Here is a 13,272-nt window from a genome sequence, read left to right on the forward strand (position 1 = left end):
GAGGACATCAGAGCATTCATGAAGAAACTTAACATCGTTAAGTCATTAGCGTGTGTTTTGAGCGAAAGCACTCTTGTACCGATGGAACGCTCTCTCCTCTTCTTGAGCGTTGTGGGACTCCTGCAGGCTGAGCTCTATGGCGGTCTGCAGTTCGTCGCGATCTCCTGAGCAAAAACGTGTTATGTCATAGATACTGTCCAAAACATCTCCTTTATTCAAAGGGTTTAGGGGTCTCACCATGGAGAAACATTACTACAAATCTGTGTAACAGATGTGTAAAAATGTGTAACATACCTTTCTGTCCCTCCCAGGGAACACCAGGCGTCCCAGACTCTTGTGGTTCTCCGGCATCCCGAACTTCTGCTGGCTGGGTGGTCAGTAGCCCGACAGCATGTCCAATGTCACCCCGACTGGCCTGAAACAGAGCAGGCATCTTTTAGAGAGAGATAGGTATGCATTTATTGAAGTCCAATGAATAGCTTGAAATAATCAAATCAATAAATTAATTAAAAAATAAATCTGGTATCTTCCGTTACTGGTCGGAATGCTCCACACATAAATGATCCAAAAACACACAAACACCATAAAACTCATGCAATGGGAAAAATGCTGCAAATCAAACACTCGGCAATCACAAATACTGCAAGATCAAAAAAAACAAATGCAAATGTAAAATTCTGCTAATGCTAAAAACACATGCAAAAAGAGCAAAATGGAAGTTAGCCAGGCTACTGTTGTGTTTTTGGTTTGAAATTATTTCTGTGTTTGGATGTTTGGACGTTCATCGTAGACAGGGGAGCTGAGAGGATCTCTTGGATGCATACAGTAAAGGAGAAAAAAGATCTTACCTTTAACGCTCTACAGAGAATCTGTGGATCCTGGACACCGGTGATCTCCCTTAGCTGGTTGATCAGCATCTCACTCTGCCCAGGGAACAAAAACAATAAGTTAGGCTTGAAATACATAAAGCACATCCGCCACATATTGGGACCAGTCAAGTGGGCATTACATGTATAAGGAGTGAAAATATTAAATACTGAGTATACACATACACATACTGAGTAGTGTATGGAACTTATTGTTGATGCAGACTTCACATACTGTACATCCTAGAGATCTGGCAAGTTTCTCATCTTCTTTATCAAATTACTGGTGTTCGCAACTTTCTTTTGTTCCATGGCGGGTTATTTTATCAATAAAATGCATGGAGGGTAAGTCAGCAACTTATAAGGTGCTTTTCTTTGGGCACTCCATTTTGCAGAGTTTTGACAGTGTATAATAACAGAATCAAAATTTTGGCCACGTTTTTTACAAGAATGGAATCATACAAAGAGGCGCCAGCATACCACTGTGACACTAAAATGGATGGATGGAATCATACAAAACTGGGGCATACAAAAGTGTATTTGATGGTTTGCCATTCTAATAATACAACTGACATACAGTAGCAAAAACTTTCCCATGAAACCAAGACTTGACCCACTTTTCTGCTCTTGAGACCCCCACTATCACCCGGTCACAATTTGGACATGACCGTGCCTCATGTGAGACTCACTTAAAGCCTGTGACGCACGCTGGCAGGACAAATGCTGCCCGAATGCCAACCTGTCATAGTCATATGAGGCAAAGATGTTACACAATGAGAATCCAGCCATTGTTCTCAGTGGAAGCTTCACTATGCCTAGGAAACGACTAAAACGGCCCATGTTTTGATTGAAACATTTAACAAGCTGAAATATAAATAAATACTGATGTTATTATGCATGTAAAAAGCCATGTTTTCACCTTGTGAACACATGAAGTACTTAAAAAAAGAGAAGACCCTGCTGAGTGAGATGTGCTATATAAAGCCTGTGGCTCCAACAGCAGGTGGATGCATCAGTGTGTTGTGGACACACACACACACACACACACACACACACACACAGGCACATACACACAGGAAGCCAAAGAGCCGGGGGACCAGACTTATATGGCGTCCGGGGTATATCTGAGACCCCCTTGGTTAGCCTCTATTTTAAGCTGCTGACATGGAAAGGACAGGCTTCTGTTTATCATTCCGCTCGGCATGCCACCAGACTCCATCACAAAGCCGCTGTGACTCTCTTTCTCCTACTCACTCTCTCTCTGTCACACACACACACACACTGTGTTAAACAGAGGCAAACTACTCCATTTTTGACATTAGCACACTGGTTTGAAGAGCTACCCAAACCCAACACTGACACATACGTGACATGTGAAAAAGTGATATACTAAGTGGAAATGCATGTATGATGCTTAGACTCTAATTTAATTTAGTACAAATTTAAACAAATAATAAATTTGAACTAAATTTTGTTCATCCATTTCAGACACAACATCCCGAAAGGACATTTTTCATTTATATGAAAAACACAACACTCAAAACACCACTAAATGAGGAATTACGGGATATATTTGACATTTTAGCTACTTTCAACTGATACGCTACATACATGACGGTGTTGTTTTCAACACACAAGCAGGTGTCGTATTTTTAACAGTGTTTTGTGCCACACACAACACACAATAGGGGTTAGTGTTCCATGCCAAAATGCCACTTGTGGTGTTAATATCACCCCCATTTTTTCTACGCTCACCGAATTCGTTGCGTTTTCTCCATTTTCGCTCTCTTCGGGTGTCATTGCCAAATGTTGTTGTTTATTTTAATGTTCAGCCCAGAGAGCAGAGTCACTGCAACCCCATCTGTCTGTCGCAGGAGACCGCCGCCAGACACATGAACGCGCTCCGCCGCCTGTCAGTATCCCACAAGCGCGCGTCCAACCAGCGTCGGAGTGGACGCGCGCACGCAGACTGACGACGTGATTGACAGGAAGGAGTGTTGTTGGTTCGGGACACAAGCGGAGTGACTTTTGACCAAGTTGTTCTTCTTCAGTCGTCCAATGAATTTTTTTATATGTTGTCCTAATTTTTACCCCCGGTGTGGCGCCATGCCGCCCCTGCCTGGAAGAACTACAATGTCAGGTTTAAACAGTAGGTTTTTCACATCACAAAATAGTAATTACTCAGACTATTTTGTCCCGGGCCCAGTCAAAGCTGTCAACGGCGCTGAGTGGTACCTCAGAAAACCCAAAACAAAGTCAACCGAACAGCTGCTCCAGACACCTTAAAATATTCATTAATTACTTATTATTTTAGCAAGTAATTCATGAATAATGATAATAACAATATTAAAATGCATTTTGTACAAACATATTTATTTTGTTTATTGAAAATTATTATAGTTTTATATGCACAAAACAATGCAAACTAATTATAAATGACAAAAGAACTAGAAAAATGAACATTAACATATTTTTGTAATCTTTATTGAAGACTATTTTGGTGAGAAGAGGAGGGAATAGGATGCCATTTTTTTAACGCATTCGCTACTCATCGTGATCGCTCGTACAAAAAGTAAGATGTACTTATACTCTTGTTATTCAAATACATATTTATACATCACGTTTTTTGGCACAAAGAAGTGATGATGCAACTGTACAATAGCATGTTTGATGCAGGTTTTAAGCCCCCCCCCCCCCTCAAAAAATAGACCACAGGGTGGCAGAAGTGCATTTTATAAGAACTCGGTCTGAATCTCTCCCATTGAAATATATGCTGCACAGCAACCAGGAAGTGAAGGAGAAAAAATAAAAAATCCAAAAAATATTATATTTGAAAAAAAAACATTTTAAACATTTGGGCACCCAATTGAATGAAAAAACAAACAAAAACAAATTCCATTCAATTCATGGTCAGGGTTGTCTGTTACGGTGCCATGAACCAAAAGTAAATAAATCTTGAACATCATTGTCATGTGAACGGTATCAGCTTACTCGGGTAGTTGGAGATCAATATCGGTGAAACCACCACACTCGCCCGGTCATTGTTTGCTGCGCTTCACTCCACATCGCTCTTGCACCGCTTTGTCTCAATACTTTTCCTAATATATTATATTCATTACAACATTTAAGCGGACAATGGGAAGGATTTTAAGTTTGATATCTCTCATTTGGCTGATGCTGTTGTCAGGTAAGATGCTATTCTTCTGACAAAAACTATACAGACATTATTTGGCTTGTCACCATGTGACATCTGTGGTGGAAATTTTGCGTTAGCACCGGTGGAGATAGGAAATAAACTGCTCAAAGGCCAATTTGTTTTTCTATCATTTTTATCCTGACCAGCGGGGGAAGACCGTTGAAATAGACCCCAAAACACAGGACAGAAGCATGCAAGCGTTATGAGGACTTTATCGGTTGCAAGGACGTATTGTCGGTTAATGTTGAAACTCCATTGGAGAAACCTCTTTTTGGAGATTGGCGCTCTCAAGCAAATAGTCATAACAAAGCATAGTTTCTTCTTCTGTATATAGCAGAAATACTATATTTGGTAAAATCAATAGGTTTTCATCACACATCTAGTCTTAGTATTATCCAATTATATGTGAAATACATAAGTGCAGGATAAATACATAAGATACATAAGTGCATGCATTGTTATGCTCAATACACAAGCTGCATATAAGATGTAGAGTGGCTATTTAGGATTAAATGTGTATTCCAACATATCAAGAGGACACATTACAGTAAACAACACTTGATACAGTATGAAACATTCTGTACTACTTACAGATTGAATTTTTGGCAGGGCTGGTCGCATACAGGGAAGGGGGATCTCAGCACACCAGCTCAAGTTTATGAATCATACTCGGCTGATAAACAAAGATGCACAGTTACTAAACACCGCCATCTTTCTGCATAACTAACTTGTAGGCCATCTGGCTGACAGTGTTCCTGAGAAGCCCAAAAGATCGGCTTTGAATCAACTGACCAGAACTCTCCTAAGGACGTATGACTGCGGAGTCCGCCCTGTTCACAACTGGACCAGCACCACCACCGTCTACGTAGACCTCATCCTACAGTCTGTTCTTGATGTGGTAATCCAGGTTTAACACAGACCATAAAACTAAAAGCATACAAATCTACAAAGGTTTTTTTCTTGTTTTAGGATGGAAAAACCCAGAGTGTTACCACAAGTATTTGGTATCGACAGGTAGGCATGAAAAAGGATCCACTTTTCATAAATACTGTACGCAAAGGACCATGTTTTGCTTCTGCAGATCTGGACAGATGAGTTCCTGGTTTGGGACCCGGAAGAATTTGACAACATTAATGAGATTTCCTTGTCTTCCGATGCCATCTGGGTACCTGATATCATCGTCAGTGAATTGTACGTCACGTCCACTCATTGGGCTTAACAAAGATAATAATGCTCACTTTTGATTGACGCTGACAACCATGATCAACCACAAAGGGCATTCAGTTATGTAACCAGGTAAAGGTCTCACCTGACTCGTCTTTGTGCTGCTGCAGCGTTGATGAGGGGAAATCCCCACCCATCCCATACGTCTACGTCAACTCCTCGGGCTGGGTGAAGAATTACCGGCCCATGCAGGTGGTCCTGGCCTGCAGCCTGGAGATGTACGCCTTCCCCTTTGACAAGCAGAACTGCAGCCTCACCTTTCGCAGCTGGCTCCACTCAGGTATCTGCTCCACCTCTGAATGCCAAATAGACATAGAAGATACACAGAAAATATGCAGTGATGGAGTACAATATATCTCTATTAAATTATTTGTACAAATTACTGTTTACGCTGTACATTGTTGTTCATATTTGATGTAATCTATTTATTCTCCACATTATCATTTATCATTTATCATTTATTATTTATTATTACACGGGAGCCAGGCAACGACATTTCGTTGGCAATTTCACTGCTGTGTTATTGTGCAATGACAATAAAGAAAGTCTATGTCTAACATTACTCATAGACTGGAGAAGAAACAGTATTGCTATTGACAACATATAGTGGAACCTTCAACTCTGAACATGGGTTTTTAGCCTACTGGCTAGCGCGCTCGCCTCTCAGTCAGTCTGTTTTGTTTATGATGTGTGTCCCATTATAATACATAATATTAGACACCAAATTTATCTGTGCCGGTCCAAATTAATTTGTGGTGGGCTGCCACAAATATATGAAAGTATGGAAAACACTGCATTGTGCAAAAACACCTCAACCTTTCTCACCATCATTTTACAGTGTCCCATTAACCGTCTTCTTCCTTTTCTCTCCTCTTCACACTCCATTGCCTCCTCGTCTTCTTCCACAGTGAGGGAAATTGACCTGGCTCTATGGAGAAGCGCCGAAAACATTGCTAGTGATCAGAGGGAGTTTATGAATGATGGCGAGTGGGAGCTGCTGTCCATACCGTCACGTTACTGGCTCCTACAACAGGACGGCGCCAACTACGCTCATGTCAGCTTCCATGTGTGTGACTTCTTCCTGTAATAGCTCGGAAAATATTTTTGATACCATTTTGAATGATGATGAGGGGTGAAGGGACACAGAGATACTTTATTGTTTAGCCGAGCAAGCTGATACCAATTGATAAGGCTCAGACTGTTAGTGGATGGCAAGAAGAAAAAGAAAAAGAGAGGCTCTGATAGACAGGGAGAGGCCGAGTGACCACAATGAGACTTTCTCAGTGCCTGCCTGATCAATGGATGTCTTGTTAGAGGCGAGGCAAATGGCACTATGGGCTTTTCGCAGGTGGAGAGCTGGGGTGACTGCTATTTATGCAGCTCAAAGCACCAAGGGGTGTTTAGAGGAGGAGTACATCATGGATCATTGGGTGTTTTCAAGCAAACATTTATTTTAAGACTGCATTGTGGGCAAATACTTACAAGATTTTTTTCTTTAAAATAGATTAACACATGAAAATGCCAGTACTTGGTTGCTTATGTATATTCATTATCCTCAATATGAGACATCTTGCATTATAGAATGAGTTTTTCCTCTTAATTCAACATTATGTAAAGAGTTCACAGTTCAAGATAGTTCTTACTTTGTGTTGCAGGTCTTGATCCGACGGCGCCCCCTGTTGTATGTGGTGGGCCTGCTCATCCCCAGCATCTTCCTCATGATAGTAGACGTGATGGGCTTCTACTTACCTCTGAGCAGCGGCACCCGGGTCGTCTTCAAGATCAGCACGCTGCTGGGCTATACCGTTTTCCGGGTCAACCTGACAGACGAGCTGCCCGCCACCGCTCTCACAACCCCGCTCATAGGCAGGAGGATCCGTATGTTTCATAGGCTGCCATGTTTGAACTCACTCTAAAGTATCAATTCCTCTGTGTCAAGGTGTGTTCTTCGCTGTATGCATGGCTCTGCTCATGCTCAGTCTGATCAAATCCATCCTGGTGGTGAAGCTGCTCCACCACAGTGAGAAGGAGGTCCGGGAAATGTCTGTGTCCGCCTGTCTGCTGGACAAGTACGGCCTCACAGAGAGCACTTTGACGTCCACCAGAACCCTCGACCAACTCAATCCATCTGGAGGTAATGTTAACACAAAAACACCAAGCTAAACCATCGGGTTTGGGCACGAATATGGTGCTGGAACAAGTTGTAGTCTTGAAGTTGAGGACAATCTTTAAGTGAATTAATTAACCTCTAGATTTGACCTCTAGATGGAATGGTGATGAGGGTGTGAATGAGGGTTTTGGGCTTAGTGGGTGATACTTTAAGTTAGAAATGGAAAAGGAAGATTGCCATGATTTGGTTGCTTTGAGGCATGAACTAGAGGTTTAGGTCGAGGATGACACCAAGGACTCAGATGCTGAGGGGTGACCACCATCAGGGTAGGATATCTGACTGTATCATGTCTCAAAACAACTTTCTCACACGTCTTGATCCGGTTCCTAGATTACGAGTTTGAGGCCTCGCTTGAAGAGGACCCGGAATCCCCAGTGGACATTCAGGATAATCCCTCCAGCCTGGAGTGGCTCCTCAAGGAACTGGTTTCCCTGCGCCTGGCCTTTTCTCAAGAAGACGACGAGTCTTCGGCTCAGGATGAATGGCTGGCACTGTGCACCAAGCTTGACCGTTTCCTCTTCCGCCTCTACCTGATTGTTCTGGCCTTGTATGCTGGGACCTTGTTGCTACTCTGGGCCAGATGGAGCTTCGCCTGACCTGCTGATCCTGTACAGACTCTCTTCTTTGTTGTGTTCAATATCTAGGAAGGTTATTCATCGTGTACATCTTATTTGCTGATGTTTGAGATAAGTATTTTAATAATTGAATAGAAGAGAGTATTGTTAGCAACATGCTTCCTTTTGTCCTCCAAGTAGGCTTGCCTAAGCTTCCTGAATGTTGTGTTTCTAAATAAAACATTCAGTCTATTGCAGTCATTCTTTTCCATGTAATGTAACTGCATATAGCAAAGAATTGAATTTCCCGTGTTTTCCCTGAAATTATTATTATCATATATTTATATATATTATTATTTATATATTATATATCCAATATATAAAATATCCAATAAAAGGTTTAATTTATTCATTCATTTTCTGCCGCTTTTTCCTCACGAGGGTCCCGGGGGTGCTGGAGCCTATCCCAGCTGTCTTCGGGTGAGAGGCGGGGTACACCCTGGACTGGTCGCCAGCCAATCACAGGGCACATATAGACAAACAACCATTCACACTCACATTCATACCTATGGACAATTTGGAGTCGCCAATCAACCTAGCATGTTTTTGGAATGTGGGAGGAAACCGGAGTACCCGAAGAAAACCCACGCATGCACGGGGAGAACATGCAAACTCCACACAGAGATGGCCGAGGGTGGAATTGAACCCTGGTCTCCTAGCTGTGAGGTCTGCGCGCTAACCACTCGACCGCTGTGCTGTCCCCAATAAAATAATTATTTAATTAAATTATTTATTTTATTATTAATTATTATTATTTTCTAATTGCATAACTTGCATTTATCCAAATTGTTTCTATGTTATTGACTCAGGCGTGACGTGCAGTCCATGGCTGTCATTTATCTAGCCATTATAATTATGACAAATTTATTATGGAATAGGATGCATGGCGGCCAAGTGGTTGGTATGCAGACCTCACAGCTAGGAGACCCGAGTTCTGGGTACTCTGGTTTCCTTCCATATTCCAAAAACATGTTCATTGAAGACTCCAAATCCAAGTCTTTTGCGCCCTCTACTGGTGGGACCCTATGTGGTACACTGGTATTGTTTTTCTAACAAGGTCTGCTGCTTCAGTGTTTTCAGATATATTTGTAAAACGTTACCATGGTATACTGAAGTACAATTACAAGCATTTTATAGCTGTCAAAGCTATTTATTTAATTTTTCAATTCACCATGGTAAACCATTGTTCACTTCTGGGCCACATCTTGACTTATGGCAGGCAGCCCATTCTTTCATAATCAATGCATGGAGTTTGTCAGAATTTGCACGTTTTTGTTTGTCCACCCACCTTTTGAGGATTGATCACTAGTTCTGAAATAGTTTTCTTCACTGAGCCAGTTAGTTATCACTTTTGTCTCATGACAAGGTGCTCCATCAAGCTGGAAAAAGCATTGTTCATCACCAAACTGTTTGGGAGAAGTTGCTCTTAGAGGATGTTTTGGTACCATTCTTTATCCATGGCTGTGTTCTCCAGATATGCGTTTTTTGTTTGCCCCAAACAATTGGAAATTGATTCATCAGAAAAAAAGGTTTTACCCCAGTCTTCAGGAGCCCAAAATCTGTTTCTTTTGCAGAATACCAATCTGACTCGTGGTTTTCCTGGAGAGAACGACCTTCTTTGAGACCTTCTTGACACCACGATTGCTGAGCTTTCTTGGGCACCCTAATGCCTTCTTCTCAACAACTGAACCGCTCTTCTTGATGATGTAATAAATGGTTTCTGGAAGTGTCTTCTTGTCAGCAGCAATATCCTTTTACCTGTGAAGCCCTTGTTGTGCTGAGCAATGATGTTTCATTGTCGGTAATCATGGTGAACAGAAAAAAAAAACTACCAAGCGCCACTCTCCTTTTAAAGCTTCCAGTCTGTTATTCTTACTCAGTCAGGATGACAGAGTTATCTCCAGCCTTAGTTCTTGTCACACTCACCTATGTGAATCAAAGAATCACTCACATGATGCCAGTTGGTAATTTGTGGCAGGCCTGAAACGCAGAGGAAATGGTTTTAGGATTACGTTCATTTTTATGGCAAAGGGAGTTTGCCATCATAACAACAGAGGCAGCAGACTGTGAAAATTAATATTTGTGTCATTTCACTGCATTCCAATAGCGGTCGCCCTCGCTGACTTGCCCTCGGCACTTGGTAATACGTAATTTGTGGTGTCAATACAATACCAATATTTGCGTACATAAAAACCAAATGAACTTGCTCATCACGACCACTGTCTGCGTGCTTGTGGTCTCTGAATAACCGCTCACTGCCCCTTTGTGTCTGTGACTTGGAGACAGTAGGCCAATCTGAGGCAGAGGGCCTCTTTTTTTTGTCGTTGCAAGTCAGTAAACCATCACAATTACTCCCAAGCTGTTACGTAAATTCCTAATTAGAAGAGTTTCAGTTAAAATGAAGGAAATGTATACAAAACTGTGGCGATACCAGCCATGTTGTTTGGTCTAGAGTGCCACTCAGTGCCACTGAGGAAAAGACACGAAGCAAAACTGGAGGTAGCAGAGAGGGGGATGCTGAGGTTCTCATTGGGAGTGACCAGGATGGATAAGATCAGGAAGGAATACATCAGAGGGACATTACATGTTAGAGGCCTTGGCGATAAAGTCGGAGAGGCCAGACTGAGATGGTGAGATAGTATATACATATATTAGTAGAAGGATGCTGCGTTTAGAGCTGCCAGGTAGGAGGCGTGAAAGACCAAAGAAGAGGTTTATGGATGTAGTGAAGGAGGACATGAGGGTAGTTGGTGTGAGAGAGACAGCTGCAGAAGACAGGGTTGAATGGAGGAGATTGATTTGCTGTGGCGACCCCTGAAGGGAAAAGCCGTAAGAAAAATAAGACTGCTCCTCATCTACCTCTTTTGTTTTGGAAGTAGTAGGAGTAGGGGGTGCATGGCTTCAGGTCAAATAGCTGAAGGGGTACGCCATTGTAAAAAGTTTGGCAACCAATGCACTACAGCAGTTTGTCTTTCACATCCCGCAGCAGTGCCCTCTGGTGGTCCCCAACATCAATGGTTCCCAAACTTTTTACATTGGCGTACCCCTTCAGACATTTTATCTGAAGCCATGTACCCCCTACTCCTGCACACTTTTAATTTGAATTAACTTGAAATACTAAAGGTAATTAATTGGTTAACTTATTTTAAAGTAATTCCGTGTCACAAATGTGTATTTTGCATGGTCACATTTAGATTAAGTTTGACATGATCACTGATAGTAAGACAAGTAATCATCCTACCTATCTTATTCCAGTCTGATGTTGGCATCCTTCCGTTTGAATGGGTTGAATTTGAGCTTCACTTTTTTGTCCACTTATGACGAGGACAACTTTGCTCATCATTTGCAAACCTTATGTGAAACATGAACACATATTTCTTTCCCCGTTAATATGAGCTAGCTAACAATACACAACAGTTTTCACTTTTTCACTGTTCGGGGAATGAAACACAAATATGAACCAAACTTACTTATTTGTTCATACGTATGATGCACACAGAGCAATTACCAACTTCATACTCTCTCCTGTCTGCTTCGTTCTTGCATCAGGTGTTCAGGAGCACTTGAAGTTCTATGTGAAGTATTTCCATAATGCCTCATATTAACTCACTAGCAAGATCTCAGTGTATAGACTGGTCATATAGCTCATCTTGTTTCATATTATCTACATACTGTATTGTATATAACTCTGGGAAAAACTGTTGATTTTGTTAATACTTGGGTTGTTTATATTGTTTATTTTTCTATATTGTGTATTTTGTACTGCTTAACTGATTCTGTACTCTTGCTGCTGTGCAATGCAAATTTCCCCACTGAGGGACGAATAAAGGCATATCTTATCTTATCTTGAAATTGTGAGTGTTAGGCACTAATGTTTTTTCCTTTTTATTCACATACTACGCCCATTACATTTGGTGCACCCCTGGAGGTATGCATACAAAGGCCCGACATGTCCCAGATGTCCCACACCTGGTCTACCTAAACCTCCCACAGCGCTGGATGACGAGCTGACAGCTTTTAGCTCGATGCCTAGTGTGATGTGGTGTCATTCAGTGGACTGGTGGACAACTGTTAAAGCACTGGGAATACCCGACACAGTGGACTGCTTTGTGTGCAGGCCTACTGAGAAAACAGTCGTTTATGTTTAAATGTGTTTATGCTGGCTGTGTCGGGCATTTGCATCCAGCTCAACTTCACAGAAGTCGTCTTCCTGGTAGGAAAGGCCTGCAGCAAGCACCTAGACAATGCTGGAGACTCAACTATGTGGGCTCGGCGCCAACATCAACTCATACTCGGAAAGACATCCAGTGTAAACTGTCATCGACCTACTGCCAATATTGATTTACACTTGCATGGATTATACATATAAAAGGGCAATACATCATATACTGCATATGTTGATATGTTAGCAAGCACTTCCAGTGCAGGAGATCTGTGAAGTAGTCATCTAACAATTTGTTCATCATGGTAGTTGTAGTTTGCAATGAAGAACAACTGTACAGCATCATACTGACAGCTTTTACTAGCCATTACCATTATCAACTCGTCACAAAATTAGGAACAGATTTCTGTATGCTGTATGCTCCTCCCTCTCCAAACCGTCCTGCTCTCTCATGGATCACAAATGCTGAATTGCGGATGCACAGGGCTTCTCTATAATACAGTGCCTCATTCATATGGATGGCCGTGAAAACACCAATAAATCTTTGGATTGTAAATGAATGACATTTAACAGTAAACCAGTAAATCTTGTCAGTACAGTGCAGAATAAATACATTTATTCTCGGAGTTTGCACTCCAGTTGACATCTTTAGACTGGAACTTGTGCTGGGACAGCACATGTGAGTTTACATTTCAGGCTGATTGAGTTCTCCTGAAGGCCAGAGTGCAGAGTTTTGGGTTATCAATAGCCTCCCCTATGTGGGGGGGGGTCAGTGTGTGGGTGACAATGGTTGACCCCGCCGACAGCTGGACGTGCAGTGACACTTTTTATGGAATACATCAACACACAGCAGCTATACAGGTCACAGACACCCCAAGAGTATTGGCAGCAAAGACATCCATTACTGGCTATTACTTTTAATGGGGAGATTAGTTTGTGTGCTACATTCCATAGTTACATTAACAATGGCATTTAATGCTGACCTGTGTGTGTGTGGATTCCTTGTGGGAGTTCTTATTTTTTTGTGTGTTTTATTCATA

At 41.8% G+C, this 13,272-nt stretch overlaps 2 protein-coding genes across 7 annotated transcripts in view; one reads left to right on the forward strand and one right to left on the reverse strand.

The window, feature by feature from the left end:
• usp28 (ubiquitin specific peptidase 28) overlaps positions 1-13,272 on the reverse strand; it is a 47,088-nt gene that overhangs the window by 13,935 nt on the left and 19,881 nt on the right. For 3 of the 6 annotated variants that reach the window (XM_058086470.1, XM_058086464.1, XM_058086467.1), the window contains exons 3-9: positions 9,997-10,050; positions 6,294-7,414; positions 6,112-6,214; positions 5,372-5,581; positions 849-923; positions 295-415; positions 80-164 (exon numbers count right to left, since the gene is read on the reverse strand). In XM_058086470.1, coding sequence (XP_057942453.1) covers positions 80-164; positions 295-415; positions 849-923; positions 5,372-5,428 — 338 coding nt within the window. In that variant the 5' untranslated portion in view covers positions 5,429-5,581; positions 6,112-6,214; positions 6,294-7,414; positions 9,997-10,050. Of the gene's footprint in view, positions 1-79; positions 165-294; positions 416-848; positions 924-2,621; positions 2,780-5,371; positions 5,582-6,111; positions 8,213-9,996; positions 10,051-13,272 lie in introns of those variants that run through there. The other 3 variants (XM_058086465.1, XM_058086466.1, XM_058086469.1) reach the window with 3 other exon arrangements.
• Positions 2,935-7,556, forward strand: htr3b (5-hydroxytryptamine (serotonin) receptor 3B). Its single transcript, XM_058086472.1, has 8 exons — positions 2,935-3,015; positions 4,797-4,960; positions 5,032-5,076; positions 5,144-5,253; positions 5,397-5,566; positions 6,195-6,352; positions 6,942-7,152; positions 7,226-7,556. Exons 1-8 carry the CDS (start codon positions 2,973-2,975, stop codon positions 7,447-7,449), a joined length of 1,125 nt encoding a protein of 374 aa, XP_057942455.1. The 5' UTR covers positions 2,935-2,972; the 3' UTR covers positions 7,450-7,556.

Source organism: Doryrhamphus excisus, chromosome 11 (genome assembly GCF_030265055.1).
Source record: "Doryrhamphus excisus isolate RoL2022-K1 chromosome 11, RoL_Dexc_1.0, whole genome shotgun sequence".
In the NCBI taxonomy this organism is placed as follows: Eukaryota; Metazoa; Chordata; class Actinopteri; order Syngnathiformes; family Syngnathidae; genus Doryrhamphus; species Doryrhamphus excisus.